The sequence below is a fragment of the Schistocerca americana genome, unplaced genomic scaffold, assembly GCF_021461395.2.
Source record: "Schistocerca americana isolate TAMUIC-IGC-003095 unplaced genomic scaffold, iqSchAmer2.1 HiC_scaffold_42, whole genome shotgun sequence".
NCBI lineage: Eukaryota > Metazoa > Arthropoda > Insecta > Orthoptera > Acrididae > Schistocerca > Schistocerca americana.
In genome coordinates, this window is record NW_025726148.1 from 1,547,704 (window position 1) to 1,566,290 (window position 18,587).

General features: G+C 39.6%; 1 protein-coding gene across 1 annotated transcript in view; it reads left to right on the forward strand.

Moving 5' to 3' along the window:
- The window catches only part of LOC124582595 (piggyBac transposable element-derived protein 4-like), a 198,674-nt gene extending 186,677 nt beyond the window's left edge, over positions 1-11,997 (forward strand). Inside the window, exons 2-3 of the mRNA XM_047131314.1 lie at positions 10,085-10,278; positions 10,382-11,997. Of these exons, the coding sequence (XP_046987270.1) occupies positions 10,085-10,278; positions 10,382-11,997 (1,810 nt within the window). The remainder of the gene's footprint in view (positions 1-10,084; positions 10,279-10,381) is intronic.
- The last annotated feature ends 6,590 nt before the right edge of the window (positions 11,998-18,587 follow it).

Sequence of the window (18,587 nt, forward strand, 5' to 3'; positions counted from 1 at the left end):
GAGTCCAGTTTTAGATTCCGATGCTTTACCTCAGGTTTACTGTTTACCTTGGACCTTCTTATTGACGATGAAACACAGAAATTGCATCCGAATTTAATACAAAAGGTACAATTCCGACCTAAGTACAAGAGGACTGACACTCTAACTCTCTATGACTAGAACCTCTCCTGTGAGTCCAGTTTTAGATTCCGAAGTTTTACTTCAGGTTTACTGTAACCCTTGGACCTTCTTATTGACGATGACACACAGAAATTATATCCGAATTTAATACAAAAGGCAGAATGCCGACTTAAGTACAAGAGGACTGACACTCTAACTTTCTATGATTTGAACCTCTCCTGTGAGTCCAGTTCTAGATTCCGATACTTCACTTCGGGTTTACTGTATACCTTGGACCTTCTTGTTGGCGATGGAACATAAAAATTGCATCTGAATTAAGTTCAAAAAGCACGATGCCGACTTAAGTACAAGAGGACTGACACTCTAACTTTCTATAATTGAACCTCTCCTGTGAGTCCAGTTTTAGATTCCGATGCTTCACTTCAGGTTTTACTGTATACCTTGGAACATCTTATTGACGATGAAACACAGAAATTGCATCCGAATTTAATACAAAAGGCACAATGCCGACTTAAGTACAAGAGGACTGACAATCGCACTTTCTATGATATGAAACTCTCCTGTGAGTCCAGTTTTAGATTCCGATGCTTCACTTCAGGTTTACTATATCCCTTGGACCTTCTTAATGGCGATGAAACACAGAGTTTGCATCCGAATTTAATACAAAAGGCACAATGCCGACTTAAGAACAAGAGGACTGACACTCTCACTTTCTATGATTTGAACCTCTCCTGTGAGTCCAGTTTTAGAATCCGATGCTTCACTTTAGGTTTACTGTATCCCTTGGAACTTCTTATTGACGATGAAACACAGAGTTTGCATTTGGATTTAACACAAAAGGCACAATGCCGACTTAAGTACAAGAGGACTGACACTCTAACTTCCTATGATTTTAACCTCTCCTGTGAGTTCAGTTCTAGATTCCGATGCTTCACTTCAGGTTTACTGTACACCTTGGACCTTCTAATTGACGATGGTTCACAGAAATTGCATCTGAATTAAATTCAAAAAGCACAAAGCCGACTTATGTACAAGAGGACTGGCACTCTCACTTTCTATGATTTGAACCTCTCCTGTGAGTCCAGTTTTAGATTCCGATGCTTCACTTCAGGTTTACTGTATCTCTTGGACCTTCTTATTGACGATGAAACACAGAAATTGCGTCCGAATTTAATACAAAAGGCACAATGCCGACTTAATTACAAGTGGACTGACACTCTTTCTTTCTATGGGTTGAACCTCTCCAGTGAGTCCAGTTTTAGATTCCGATGCTTCACTTCAGGTTTACTGTATCCCTTGGAGCATCTTATTGACGATGAAACACAGAAATTGCATCCGAATTTAATACAAAAGGCACAATTCCGACTTAAGGACAAGAGGCCTGACACTCTAACTCTCTATGATTTCAACCTCTCCTGTCAGTGCAGTTTTAGATTCCGATGCTTCACTTCAGGTTTACTGAATCCCTTGGACCTTCTTATTGACGATGAAACACAGAAATTGCATCCGAATTTAATATAAAAGGCACAATGCCGACTTAAGTACAACAGGATTGACACTCTTTCTTTCTATGATTTGAACCTCTCCTGTGAGTCCAGTTTTAGATTCCAATTCTTCACTTCAGGTTCACTGTATCTCTTGGACCTTCTTATTGACGATGAAACACAGAAATTGCATCCGAATTTAATACAAATTGCACAATGCCGATTTATGTACAAGAGGACTGACACTCTAACTTTCTATGATTTGAACCTCTCCTGTGTGTCCAGTTTTCGATTCCGATGCTCCACTTCAGGTTTACTGTATGCCTTGGACCTTCTTATTGACGATGAAACACAGATATTGCATCCGAATTTAATACAAAAGGCACAATGCCGACCCAAGTACAAGAGGACTGACACTCAAACTTTCTATGATTTGAATCTCTCCTGTGAGTCCAGTTTTAGTTTCCGATGCTGCACTTCAGGGCTACTGTATCCCTTGGACCTTCTTATTGACGATGAAACACAGAGTCTGCATCCGAATTTAATACAAAAGGCACAATGCCGACTTATGTACAAGAGGACTGACACTCTCACTTACTATGATTTGAACCTCTCCTGTGAGTCCAGTCTTAGATTCCGATGCTTCACTTCAGGTTTACTGTATCCCTTGGACCTTCTTATTGACGATGAAACACAGAGTTTGCATCCGAATTTAATACAAAAGGCACAATGCCGACTTATGTACAAGAGGACTGACACTCTCACTTACTATGATTTGAACCTCTCCTGTGAGTCCAGTTTTAGATTCCGATGCTTCACTTCAGGTTTACTGTATCCCTTGGAACTTCTTATTGACGATGAAACACAGAGTTGCATTTGGATTTAACACAAAAGGCACAATGCCGACTTAAGTACAAGAGGACTGACACTCTAACTTTCTATGATTGTAACCTCTCCTGTGAGTCCAGTTCTAGATTCCGATGCTTCACTTCAGGTTTACTGTATACCTTGGACCTTCTTATTGACGATGAAACCCAGAAATTGCATCCTAATTTAATACAAAAGGCACAATGCCGACTTAGGTACAAGAGGACTGACAGTCTAACATTCTACGATTTGAACCTCTCCTGTGAGTCCAGCTTTAGGTTCCGATGCTTCACCTCAGGTTTTCTGTATATCTTGGACCTTCTTATTGACGATGAAACACAGAAATTGCATCCGAATTTAATGCAAAATGCACAATTCCGACCTAAGTACAAGATGACTGACACTCTAACTTTCTATGACTTGAACCTCTACTGTGAGACCAGATTTAGATTCCGATGCTTTACTTTAGGTTTACTGTAACCCTTAGACCTTCTTATTGACGATGACTCACAGAAATTACATCCGAATTTAATACAAAAGGCACAATGCCGACTTAAGTACAAGAGGACTGACACTCTAACTTTCTATGATTTGAACCTCTCCTGTGGGTCCAGTTCTAGATTCCGATGATTCACTTCAGGTTTACTACATACCTGGGACCTTCTTATTGACGATGAAGCACAGAAATTGCATCCGAATTTAATACAAAAGGCACAATGCCGAGTGAAGTACAAGAGGACTGACAGTCTAACTTTCTATGATTTGAACCTCTCCTGTGATTCCAGTTTTTGATTCCGATGCTTCACTTCAGGTTTACTATATTCCTTTGACCTTGTTATTGACGATGAAACACAGAAATTGCATCCGAATTTAATACAAATGGTACAATGCCGACTTAGGTACAAGAGGACTGACACTCTAACTTTCTATAATTGAACCTCTCCTGTGAGTCCAGTTTCAGATTCCGATGCTTCACTAAAGGTTTACTGTATACCTTGGAACTTCTTATTGACGATGAAATACAGAAATTGCATCCGAATTGAATACAAAAGCACAATGACGACTTAAGTACAAGAGGACTGACACTCTCACTTTCTATGATTTGAAACTCTCCTGTGAGTCCAGGTTAAGATTCCGATGCTTCACTTCAGGTTTACTATATCCCTTGGACCTTCTTAATGGCGATGAAACATAGACTTTGCATCCGAATTTAATACAAAAGGCACAATGCCGACTTAAGTACAAGAGGACTGTACTCCATCTTTCTATGATTTGAACCTCTCCTGTGAGTCCTGTTTAGATTCCGATGCTTTACTTCAGGTATTCTGTAACCCTTGGACCTTCTTATTGACGATGACACACAGAAATTACATCCGAATTTAATACAAAAGGTACAATGCCGACTTAAGTACAAGGGGACTGACATTATAACTTTCTATGATTCGAACCTCTCCTGTGAGTCCAGTTCTAGATTCCGATGCTTCACTTCAGGTTTACTGTATGACTTGGATATTCTTATTGACGATGAAACACAGATTTTGCATTCGAATTTAATACAAAAGGCACAATGCCGACTTAAGTACAAGAGGACCGACACTCTAACTCTCTACGATTTGAACCTCTCCTGTGAGTCCAGGTTTAGATTCCGATGCTTCTCTTCAGGTTTACTGTATCCCTTGGACCTTCTTATTGACGATGAAACACAGAAATTGCTTCCGAATTTAATACAAAAGGCACAATGCCGACTTAAGTACAAGAGGACTGACACTTTCTATGATTTGAACCTCGCCTGTGAGTCCAGCTTTAGATTCCGATGCTTCACTTCAGGTTTACTGAATCCCTTGGACCTTCTTATTGACGATGAAACGCAGAAATTGCATCCGAATTTAATATAAAAGGCACAATGCCGACTTAAGTACAACAGGACTGACACTCTATCTTTCTATGATTTGAACCTCTCCTGTGAGTCCAGTTTTAGATTCCGATGCTTCACCTCAGGTTTACTGTATAACTTGGACCTTGTTATTGACGATGAAACACAGAAATTGCGTCCGAATTTAATACAAAAGACACAATTCCGACCTAAGTTAAAGAGGTCTGACACTCTAACTTTCTATGACTCTCCTGTGAGTCCTGATTTAGATTCCGATGCTTTACTTCAGGTTTTCTGTAACCCTTGGACCTTCTTATTGACGATGACCCACAGAAATTACATCCGAATTTAATACAAAAGGTACAATGCCGACTTAAGTACAAGGGGACTGACATTATAACTTTCTATGATTCGAACCTCTCCTGTGAGTCCAGTTCTATTTTCCGATGCTTCACTTCAGGTTTACTGTATGCCTTGGATTTTCTTATTGACGATGAAACACAGAGTTTGCATTCGAATTTAATACAAAAGGCACAATGCCGACTTAAGTACAAGAGGACTGACACTCTAACTCTCTACGATTTGAACCTCTCCTGTGAGTCCAGCCTTAGATTCCGATGCTTCTCTTCAGGTTTACTGTATCCCTTGGACCTTCTTATTGACGATGAAACACAGAAATTGCTTCCGAATTTAATACAAAAGGCACAATGCCGACTTAAGTACAAGAGGACTGACACTCTCACTTTCTATGATTTGAATCTCTCCTGTGAGTCCAGCTTTAGATTCCGATGCTTCACTTCAGGTTTACTGAATCCCTTGGACCTTCTTATTGACGATGAAACACAGAAATTGCATCCGAATTTAATATAAAAGGCACAATGCCGACTTAAGTACAACAGGACTGACACTCTTTCTTTCTATGATTTGAACCTCTCCTGTGAGTCCAGTTTTAGATTCCGATGCTTCACTTCAGGTTAACTATATCCCTTGGACCTTCTTACTGGCGATGAAACAGAGAGTTTGCATCCGAATTTAATACAAAAGGCGCAATACCGACTTAAGTACAAGAGGAATGACACTCTCACTTTCTATGATTTGAACATCTCCTGTGAGTCCAGTTCTAGATTCCGATGCTTCACTTCAGGTTTAATGTATACCTTGGAACTTCTTATTGACGATGGAACACAGAAATTGCATTTGAATTAAATTCAAAAAGCACAATGCCCACTTAAGTACAAGAGGACTGACACTCTAACTCTATATGTTTTGAACCTCTCCTGAGGGTACACTTTTAGATTCCGATGCTTCTCTTCAGGTTTACTGTATCCCTTGGAGCGTCTTATTGACGACGAAACACAGAAATTGCATCGGAATTTAATACAAAAGGCACAATGCCGACTTAAGTACAAGAGGACTGACACTCTCACTTTCTATGATTTGAACATCTCCTGTGAGTCCAGTTTTCGAATCCGATGCTTCACTTCAGGTTTACTATATCCCTTGGACATTCTTATTGACAATGAAACACAGAAATTCCATCTGAATTATACAACAGCACCAAGCCGACTTAAGGACAAGAGGCCTGACACTCTAACTCTCAATGATTTGAACCTCTCCTGTCAGTGCTGTTTTAGATTCCGATGCTTCACTTCAGGCTTACTGAATCCCTTGGACCTTCTTATTGACGATGAAACACAGAAATTGCATCCGAATTTAATATAAAGGGCACAATGCCGACTTAAGTACAACAGGACTGACACTCTTTCTTTGTATGATTTGAACTTTTCCTGTGAGTCCAGTTTTATATTCCAATGCTTCACTTCAGGCTTACTGTATCTCTTGGACCTTCTTATTGACGATGATACACAGAAATTGCATCCGAATTTAATACAAAAAGCACAATGCCGATTTATGTACAAGAGGACTGACACTCTAACTTTCTATGATTTGAACCTCTCCTGTGAGTCCAGTTTTCGATTCCGATGCTTCTCTTCAGCTTTACTGTATCCCTTGGACCTTCTTATTGACGATGAAACACAGAAATTGCATCCCAATTTAATACAAAAGGCACAATGCCGACCCAAGTACAAGAGGACTGACACTCAAACTTTCTATGTTTTGAATCTCTCCTGTGAGTCCAGTTTTAGTTTCCGATGCTTCACTTCAGGGCTACTGTATCCCTTGGACCTTCTTATTGACGATGAAACACAGGAATTGCATACGAATTTAATACAAAAGGCACAATGCCGACTTAAGTACTAGAGGACTGACACTCTAACTTTCTATGATTTGAACCTCTCCTGTGAGTCCAGTTTTAGATTCCGATGCTTCACTTCAGGTTTGCTGTATGCCTTGGGCCTTCTTATTGACGATGAAACACAGAAATTGCAACCGAATTTAGTACAAAAGGCACAATGCCGAATTAAGTACAAGAGGACTGACACTCTAACTTTCTATGATTTGAACCTCTCCTGTGAGCCCAGAATTTTATACAAAAGGCACAATGCCGACTTAAGTACAAGTGGACTGACTCTCTTTCTTTCTATTATTTGAACCTCTCCAGTGAGTCCAGTTTTAGATTCCGATGCTTCACTTCAGGTTTACTCTTACCTTGGACCTTCTTATTGACGATGAAACACAGAAATTGCATCCGACTTTGATACAAAAGGCACAATGCCGACTTAAGCACAAGAGGACAGAAACTCTAACTTTCTATGATTTGAACCTCTCCTGTGAGTCCAGTTTTCGATTCCGATGCTTCACTTCAGGTTTACTGTATACCTTGGACATTCTTATCGACGATGAAACACAGATATTGCATCCGAATTTAATACAAAAGGCACAATGCCGACATAAGTACAAGAGGACAGACACTCCAACTTTCTATAATTTGAACCCCTCCTGTGAGTCCTGTTTAAGATTCCGATGCTTTACCTCAGGTTTACTGTATACCCTGGACCTTCTTATTGACGATGAAACACAGAAATTGCTTCCAAATTTAATACAAAAGGCACAATGCCAACTTAAGTACAAGAGGACTGACACTCTAACTTTCTATGATTTGAACCTCTCCTGTGAGTCCAGTTTTAGAATCCGATGCGTCATTTGGGGATTACGGTATCCCTTGGACCGTCTTATTGACGATGAAACACAGAAATTGCAACCGAATTTAGTACAAAGGGCACAATGCCGACTTAAATACAAGAAGACTGACACTCTAACTTTCTATGATTTGAACCTCTCCTGTGAGTCCAGTTTTCGATTCCGCTGCTTCACTTCAGGTTTACTGTATCCCTTGGACATTCTTATTGACGATGAAACACAAATGTTGCATCTGAATAATACAAAAGCGCAATGCCGACTTAAGGACAAGAAGCCTGACAATCTAACTTTCCATGATTTGAACCTCTCCTGTCAGTGCTGTTTTAGATTCCGATGCTTCACTTCAGGTTCACGGTATCCCTTGGAGCTTCTAATTGACGATGGAACACAGAAATTGCATCCGAATTTAACACAAAAGTCACAATGCCGTCTTATGTACAAGAGAACTGACACTCTAACTTTCTACGATTTAAACCTCTCCTGTGAGTCCAGTTTTAGATTCCGTAGCTTCACTTCAGGTATATTGTATACCTTGGACCTTCTTATTGACGATGAAACACAAAAATTGTATCCGAATTTAATACAAAAGGCACAATGCCGAGTTAAGTACAAGAGGACTGAAACTCTAACTTTCTATGATTTGAACCTCTCCTGTGAGTCCAGTTTTTGATTCCGATGCTTCACTTCAGGTTTACTGTATACCTTGGACCTTCTTATTGACGATGAAACACAGAAATTGCATCCGAATTTAATACAAAAGGCACAATGCCGAATTAGGTACAAGAGGACTGACAGTCTAACATTCTACGATTTGAACCTCTCCTGTGAGTCCAGTTTTAGGTTCCGATGCTTCACCTCAGGTTTACTGTATACCTTGGACCTTCTTACTGACGATGAAACACAGAAATTGCATCCGAATTTAATACAAAATGCACAATTCCGACCTAAGTACAAGATGACTGACACTCTAACTTTCTATGACTTGAACCTCTCCTGTGAGACCAGATTTAGATTCCGATGCTTTACTTTAGGTTTACTGTAACCCTTAGACCTTCTTATTTGACGATGACTCACAGAAATTACATCCGAATTTAATACAAAAGGCACAATGCCGACTTAAGTACAAGAGGACTGACACTCTAACATTCTATGATACGAACCTCTCCTGTGGGTCCAGTTCTAGATTCCGATGCTTCACTTCAGGTTTACTGTATACCTTGGACCTTCTTATTGACGATGAAACACAGAAATTGCAACCGAATATAGTACAAAGGGCACAATGCCGACTTAAATACAAGAAGACTGACACTCTAACTTTCTATGATTTGAACCTCTCCTGTGAGTCCAGTTTTCGATTCCGCTGCTTCACTTCAGGATTACTGTATCCCTTGGACATTCTTATTGACGATGAAACACAGATGTTGCATCTGAATAATACAAAAGCACAATGCCGACTTAAGGACAAGAAACCTGACAATCTAACTTTCCATGATTTGAACCTCTCCTGTCAGTGCTGTTTTAGATTCCGATGCTTCCCTTCAGGTTCACGGTATCCCTTGGAGCTTCTAATTGACGATGGAACACAGAAATTGCATCCGAATTTAATACAAAAGTCACAATGCCGTCCTATGCACAAGAGGACTGACACTCTATTTTTCTATGATTTGAACCTCTCCTGTGAGTCCAGTTTTAGATTCCGATGCTTCACTTCAGGTTTACTGTATACCTTGGACCTTCTTATTGACGATGAAACACAGAAATTGTATCCGAATTTAATACAAAAGGCACAATGCCGAATTAGGTAGAAGAGGACTCACACACTAACTTTCTATGATTTAAACCTCTCCTGTGAGTCCAGTTTTAGATTCCGATGCTTCAGTTCATGTTTACTACGTACCTTGGACCTTCTTATTGACGATGAAGCTTAGAAATTGCATCCGAATTTAATACAAAAGGCACAATGCCGAGTTAAGTGCAAGAGGACTGAAACTCTAACTTTCTATGATTTGAACCTCTCCTGTGAGTCCAGTTTTTGATTCCGATGCTTCACTTCAGGTTGACTGTATACTTTGGACCTTCTTATTGACGATGAAACACAGAAATTGCATCCGAATTTAATACAAAAGGCACAATGCCGACTTAGGTACAGGAGGACTGACAGTCTAACTTTCTGCGATTTGAACCTCTCCTGTGAGTCCAGTTCTAGATTCCGATGCTTCACTTCAGGTTTACTGTATATCCTTGGACCTTCTTATTGACGATGGTATACAGAAATTGCATCTGAATTAAATTCAAAAAGCACGAAGCCGACTTAAGTACAAGAGGACTGACACTCTAACTTTCTATGCTTTGAACCTCTCCTGTGAGTACAGTTTTACATTCCGATGCTTCACTTCAGGTTTACTGTATACCTTGGACCTTCTTATTGCCGATGAAACACAGAAATTGTATCCGAATTTAACACTCTAAGCGCCAAGCCCGTAAAATTTACGGGCCTGGGATCGCGCGAAAATCACCAAGCCCGTAAAATTTACGGGCCGCTACATTTAATTTCATTCAAAACACTGCAACGTTATTTCTACGGGTTTGGCCAGCGCTATACGTTTTTCAGATGTTTATTAACAAAATGCGTCCATAGATGTCACGGCAGCGCTGTAATTCATGTTAAAACTTATCTTTGCGTTCTCAGTCTGTATATCATTCAGTTGTTTGTCATCATGTTTCGGCGCGGTTTATCAGACGCAGAAATTGCGGATTTGATCAATCATAGCGACACTCTGGATAATGTAGAGAGTGATTCAGACGATTCTGAATGCAATGGTGTGTTTGAAGGTACGTATTTCCGAATTTTCCACGTAATTGTGCAGTACGCACATATCTGTTGAACATGTGTAAACGATGTATGTAGTTACACATAATGTGATATTCTTTTTAGAAGACGAGATTGATGACAGTTTGTCTTCAGATGAAGACGAGAATGATGTTGAAGGTGTTGCTTCAAATCCAGCAGCTGTGCCGTATCCGAAAGACAGTGAGTGGACTGCAGTTGACACCTACCGACCTCTGCCTGTCAACACGACACCCAGGCAGATACTAGTGGATATTGATGAGTCGAGTTCTGTACTGGATTGCAGTAAAGTGTTCCTTACTGACAGTGACGTAAATGAACTCAAGAGACAGACAAATTTGTATGCATCACAGACAATACAGAAGAAAAGAAGAGGAAATAATCTGAAGCCCCATTCAGTTTTGAGTTCGTGGAAGCCAGTGACTATAAGTGAGATGAGGCGTTTCTTGGGTATTATTTTCCACATGTGTGTTTCGAAAAAGCCAAAAATTGCGGACCATTGGAGCACTAATCCTGTTCTTAGTTGTAACTTTTGTCCCCATGTCATGAGCCGTTTGCGTTTCACTCAGATACTGTCATGCTTGCATCTTGTTGACAATTCAAATCAGAAAAAACCAGGCGAAGATGGATTTCATCCACTTTACAAAGTTTTGCCATATTATAATAATTTGAAGGAGCGATGTATCCAGGCATATCGTCCCTCAGAAAAAGTGACAATTGATGAAGGAATTTGCCCATTTCGAGGTCGTGTGAGTTTCCGTGTTTACATGCAAAATAAGCCTCATAAGTATGGACTGAAAGTATATGCTGTTGCTGAAGCCAGTAGTGGCTATGTTGTAAATTTTGAAGTTTATGCTGGTAAGCATATTGTTGACAATTCTTCGTCTGCGGTTATTTTGCGATTGTTGTCTGACAGCAGCTTGCTGAACAAAGGCCACACTGTGTATTTAGATCGATTTTATTCCAGTCCAGAGCTATTTCAGCAACTGGCAGAGAAAGGCACTGGAGCTGTTGGTACTGTGAACAAATCCAGGAAAGGATTGCCTAAAGATTTAGTATCTGCTAAGCTGAAAAAGGGCGAAATGTCTTTTCGGCGTAAAGATAATGTATTGGCAATGAAGTGGAAAGATAAGAGAGATGTGTATACATTGTCTACAAGGCATCAAGCAACATTTGGTACGCATACTAAGAGAAATGGGTCTGTAGTATTGAAACCACTTCAGGTACTTGATTACAACCTCAATAAAATTGGAGTGGATATTGGAGACCAACGCCTGCAGTACAATCCGTTCCAGCACAGAACTGTGAAATGGTGGCGAAAATTATATTTCCATTTGCTGCTTATGGGAGTATCAAATGCATTTTGGCTGTACAATGCAGTGCACAGGAAGAAAATTACAATAACAGACTTTATAACAGTGCTTGCAGTTCAGCTTGTTGAAGACGACACACTTGAATTCATTCCAAGAAATGAAGGAACTGTAGGTCGGCTAACAAAGAGACATTTTTTGCAGCACATACCTGCAACTACTAAGAAGTATGCTGCTCGTGTGTGTCACGTGTGCAGTTCCAGGAGCAAGAAACAGAGTGGCAAGGCTTCTCGCAAAGAGACACGATACGAATGTGAACAGTGTGGCGTTGCACTCTGCCTGGAACCTTGCTTTAAAATTTTCCACACTAAAAAACAATATGATTCTGTGTGAAATTTATATGTAATACTGTATACTATCAGAAACATGTAATGTAGTGCCACAATTTTGGTTAAAAATAAATCACAATTGTATTCCCTTATTCGTATGACTTTTTCTAAATTCTTAAAACATCTAAGTGATTTCTATAACTGTACCTTAAAGCTGTGCATTGTAAAGTAGTTTCTTTCACTCAGAATTAAAGTAGAAATGTGCAGCTTCAAGATGGTACCAAATTTGCCACAATCCAAACAGTAGATTTGATGCAGTAATTTTTTTAATATTGGTAAAATTGCCCGGTTTCTAGGGACGGGTGCATAAAATAGGCCTGGTACAGAGAGTGTTAATACAAAAGGCACAATGCCGACTTAAGTAGAAGTTGACTCACACCCTAACTTTCTATGATTTAAACCTCTCCTGTGAGTCCAGTTTTAGATTCCGATGATTCACTTCAGGATTACTACATACCTGGGACCTTCTTATTGACGATGAAGCACAGAAATTGCATCCGAATTTAATAAAAATCGTACAATGCCGACTTAGGTACAAGAGGACTGACACTCTAACTTTCTATAATTGAACCTCTCCTGTGAGTCCAGTTTCAGATTCCGATGCTTCACTTCAGGTTTACTGTATACCTTGGAACATCTTATTGACGATGAAACACAGAAATTGCATCCGAATTTAATACAAAAGGTACAATGGTGTCTTAGGTACAAGAGGACTGACACTCTCACTTTCTATGATTTGAACCTCTCCAGTGAGTCCAGTTTTAGATTCCGATGCTTCACCTCAGGTTTACTGTATACCTTGGACCTTGTTATTGACGATGAAACACAGAAATTGCGTCCGAATTTAATACAAAAGACACAATTCCGACCTAAGTAAAAGAGGACTGACACTATAACTTTCTATGATTTGAACCTCTCCTGTGAGTCCAGTTCTAGATTCCGATGCTTCACTTCAGGTTTACTGTATGCCTTGGAACTTCTTATTGACGATGACACACAGAGTTTGCATCCGAATTTAATACAAAAGGCACAATGCCGACTTAAGTACAAGAGGACTGACACTCTAACTCTCTACGATTTGAACCTCTCCTGTGAGTCCAGCCTTAGATTCCGATGCTTCTCTTCAGGTTTACTGTATACCTTGCACCTTCTTATTGACGATGAAACACAGATATTGCATACAAATTTTATACAAATGGTACAATGCCGACTTAACTACAAGACAACTGACACTCTCACTTTCTATGATTCTAACCACTCCTGTGAGTCCAGTTTTAGATACCGATGCTACACCTCAAGTTTACTGTATCCCTTGGAACTTCTTATTGACGAGGAAACACAGAGTTTGCATTGGGATTTAACACAAAAGGCACAATGCCGACTTAAGTACAAGAGGACTGACACTCTCATTTTCTATGATTTGATCCTCTCCTTTGAGTCCAGTTCTAAAATCCGATGCTTCACTTCCGGTTTACTGTATCCCTTGGACCTTCTTATTGACGATGAAACACAGAAATTGCATCCGAATTTAATACAAAAGGCACAATGCCGACTTAAGTACAAGAGGAGTAACACTCTCACTTTCCATGGTTTGAACCTGTCCTGTGAGTCCAGTTTTAGATTCCGATGCTTCACTTCAGGTTTACTGTATACCTTGCACCTTCTTATTGAAGATGAAACACAGATATTGCATACGAATTTAATACAAATGGCACAATGCCGACTTAACTACAAGACAACTGACACTCTCACTTGCTATGATTCGAACCACTCCTGTGAGTCCAGTTTTAGATACCGATGCTACACTTCAGGTTTACTGTATCCCTTGGAACTTCTTATTGACGATGAAACACAGAAATTGCATCCGAATTTAATACAAAAAGCACAATGCCGACTTATGTACAGGACGACTCACACTCTAACTTTCTATGATTTACACCTCTCCTGTGAGTCCAGTTTTAGATTCCGATGCTACACTTCAGGTTTACTTTATACCTTGGACTTTCTTATTGACGATGAGACACAGAAATTGCATCCGTATTCAATACAAAAGGCACATGCCAACTTAAGTACAAGAGGACTGACAGTCTCACTATCTATGATTTAAACCTCTCCTGTGTGTCCAGTTTTAGATTCCGATGCTTCACCTCAGGTTTACTGTGTACCTTGGCCTTCTTATTGACGACGAAACACAAAAGTTGCATCCGAATTTCATACAAACGGCACAATGCCGACCTAAGTACAAGATGACTAACACTCTAACTATCTATGATTTGAACGTCTCCTGTGAGTCCAGATTTAGATTCCGATGCTTCACTTCAGGTTTACTGTATCCCTTGGACCTTCTTATTGACGATGAAACACAGAAATTGCATCCGAATTTAATACAAAAGGCACAATGCCGACTTAAGTACAAGATTACTGACACTCTAACCTTCTATGATTTGAACCTCTCCTTCGAGTCAAGTTTTAGATTCCGATGCTTCATTTCAGGTTTAGTGTATACCTTGGACCTTCTTATTGACGATGGAACACAGAAATTGCATCGGAATTAAATTCAAAAGGCACGATGCCGACTTAAGTACAAGAGGATTAACACTCTAACTTTCTATGATTTGAACCCCTCCTGTGAGTCCAGTTTTCGATTCCGCTGCTTCACTTCAGGTTTACTGTATCCCTTGGACATTCTTGTTGACGATGAAACACAGATGTTGCATCTGAATAATACAAAAGCACAATGCCGACTTAAGGACAAGAAGCCTGACAATCTAACTTTCTATCATTTGAACCTCTCCTGTCAGTGTTGTTTTAGATTCCGATGCTTCACTTCAGGTTCACTGTATCCCTTGGAGCTTCTAATTGACGATGGAACACAGAAATTGCTTCCGAATTTAATACAAAAGTCACAATGCCGTCTTATGTACAAGAGGACTGTCACTCTAACTATTATGATTTGAACCTCTCCTGTGAGTCCAGTTTTAGATTCCGATGTTTCACTTCAGGTTTACTGTATACCTTGGACCTTCTTATTGACGATGAAACACAGAAATTGCATCAAAATTAAATTCAAAAGGCACGATGCCGACTTAAGTACAAGAGGATAAACACTCCAACTTTCGATATTTGTACCTCTCCTGTGAGTATAGTTTTAGATTCCGATGCTTCACTTCAGGTTTATTGTATCCCTTGGACCTTCTAATTGACGATGAAACAAAGAAATTGCATCCGAATTTAATACAAGAGGCACAATGCCGACGTAAGTACAACAGTACTGACACTCTAACTTTCTATGTTTTGAACCTCTCCTGTGAGTCCAGTTTTAGATTCCGATACTTCACTTCAGGTTTACAGTATCCCTTGGACCTTCTTATTGACGATGAAACGCAGAAATTGCATCCGAATTTAATACAAATGGCACAATGCCGACTTAATTACAAGAGGAATGACACCCTAATTTTCTATAATTTGAGCCTCTCCTGTGAGTCCAGTTTTAGATTCCGATGCTTCATTTCAGGTTTACTGTATACCTTGGACCTTCTTATTTACGATGAAACACAGAAATTGCTCGGAATGAAATTCAAAAGGCAAAATGAAGACTTAAGTACAAGAGGGTTCACACTCTAACTTTCTATAATTCGAACCTCTCCTGTGAGTCCAGTTTTAGATTCCGATGCTTCTCTTCAGGTTTACTGTGTACCTTGGTCCTTCTTATTGACGATGAAACACAGAAATTACATCCAAATTAAATTCAAAAAGCACAAAGCCGAGTTAAGTACAAGAGGACTGACAGTCTAACTTTCTATGATTTGAACCTCTCCTGTGTGTCCAGTTTTAGATTCCGATGATTCACTTCAGGTTTCCTGTATACCTTGGACCTTCTTATTGACGATGAAACACAGAAATTGCATCCGAATTTAATTCAAAAGGCACAATGAAGACTTAAGTACAAGAGGATTCATACTCTAACTTCCTATGATTTGAACCTCTCCTGTGAGTCCAGTTTTAGATTCCGATGCTTCTCCTCAGGTTTACTGTATGCCTTGGAACTTCTTATTGACGATGAAACACAGAGTTTGCATTGGAATTTAATACAAAAGGCACAATGCCGTCCTAAGTACAAGAGGACTGACAATCTCACTTTCTATGATTTGAACCTTTCCTGTGAGTCCAGTTTTAAATTTAGATGCTTCACTTCAGGTTTACTGTATCCCTTGGAACTTCTTCTGGACGATGAAACACAGAAATTGCATCCGAATTTAATACAAAATGCACAATTCCGACCTAAGTACAAGATGACTGACACTCTAACTTTCTATGACTTGAACCTCTCCTGTGAGACCAGATTTAGATTCCGATGCTTTACTTTAGGTTTACTGTAACCCTTAGACCTTCTTATTTGACGATGACTCACAGAAATTACATCCGAATTTAATACAAAAGGCACAATACCGACTTAAGTACAAGAGGACTGACACTCTAACATTCTATGATACGAACCTCTCTTGTGGGTCCAGTTCTAGATTCCGATGCTTCACTTCAGGTTTACTGTATACCTTGGACCTTCTTATTGACGATGAAACACAGAAATTGCAACCGAATATAGTACAAAGGGCACAATGCCGACTTAAATACAAGAAGACTGACACTCTAACTTTCTATGATTTGAACCTCTCCTGTGAGTCCAGTTTTCGATTCCGCTGCCTCACTTCAGGATTACTGTATCCCTTGGACATTTTTATTGACGATGAAACACAGATGTTGCATCTGAATAATACAAAAGCACAATGCCGACTTAAGGACAAGAAACCTGACAATCTAACTTTCCATGATTTGAACCTCTCCTGTCAGTGCTGTTTTAGATTCCGATGCTTCCCTTCAGGTTCACGGTATCCCTTGGAGCTTCTAATTGACGATGGAACACAGAAATTGCATCCGAATTTAATACAAAAGTCACAATGCCGTCCTATGCACAAGAGGACTGACACTCTATTTTTCTATGATTTGAACCTCTCCTGTGAGTCCAGTTTTAGATTCCGATGCTTCACTTCAGGTTTACTGTATACCTTGGACCTTCTTATTGACGATGAAACACAGAAATTGTATCCGAATTTAATACAAAAGGCACAATGCCGAATTAGGTAGAAGACGACTCACACCCTAACTTTCTATGATTTAAACCTCTCCTGTGAGTCCAGTTTTAGATTCCGATGCTTCACTTCAGGTTGACTGTATACTTTGGACCTTCTTATTGACGATGAAACACAGAAATTGCATCCGAATTTAATACAAAATGCACAATGCCGACTTAAGTACAAGAGGAGTAACACTCTCACTTTCTATGATTTTAACGTCTTCTGTGAGTCCAGTTTTAGATTCCGATGCTTCACTTCAGCTTTACTGTATACCTTGCACCTTCTAATTGACGATGAAACACAGAAATTGCATCCGAATTTAATACAAATGGCACAATGCCGACTTAAGTACAAGACAACCGACACTCTCACTTTCTATGATTTGAACCTCTCCTGTGAGTCCAGTTTTAGATACCGATGCTACACTTCAGGTTTTCTGTATCCCTTGGAACTTCTTATTGACGATGAAACACGGAGTTTGCATTGGAATTTAATACAAAAGGCACAATGTCGTCCTAAGTACAAGAGGACTGACACTCTCGCTTTCTATGATTTGAGCCTCTCCTGTGGGTCCAGTTTTAAATTTAGATGCTTCACTTCAGGTTTACTGTATCCCTTGGATATTCTTCTGGACGATGAAACACAGAAATTGATCCGAATTTAATACAAAAGGCACAATGCCGACTTAAGTACAAGAGGACTGACACTCTAACTTTCTATGATTTGAACCTCTCCTGTGAGTCCAGATTTAGAATCCGATGCTTCACTTCAGGTTTACTGTATCCCTTGGACCTTCTTCTTGACGATGAAACATAGAGTTAGCATCCGAATATAATACAAAAGACACAATGCCGACTGAAGTACAAGAGGACTGACACTCAAACTTTCTATGATTTGATCCTCTCCTTTGAGTCTAGTTTTAGATTCCGATGCTTCACTTCAGGTTTACTGTATCCCTTGGACCTTCTTATTGACGATGAAACACAGAAATTGCATCCGAATTTAATACAAAAGGCACAATGCTGACTTAAGTACAAGATGACTCACACTCTTTCTTTCGATTATTTTAACCTCTCCTGTGAGTCCAGTTTTAGATTCCGATGCCTCACTTCAGGTGTAATGTATACCTTGGACCTTCTTATTGACGATGAAACACAGAAATTGCATCCGAATTTAATACAAAAACACAATGCCGACTTAAGTACAAGACGACTCACCCTCTAACTTTCTATGATTTACACTTCTCCTGTGAGTCCAGTTTTAGAATCCGATTCTTCACTTCAGGTTTACTTTATATCTTGGGCCTTCTTATTGACGATGAGACACAGACATTGCATCCGAAATTAATACAAAAGGCACAATGCCGACTTAAGTACAAGAGGACTGACAGTCTCACTGTCTATGATTTAAACCTCTCCTGTGTGTTTAGTTTTAAATTCCGATGCTTCACCTCAGGTTTACT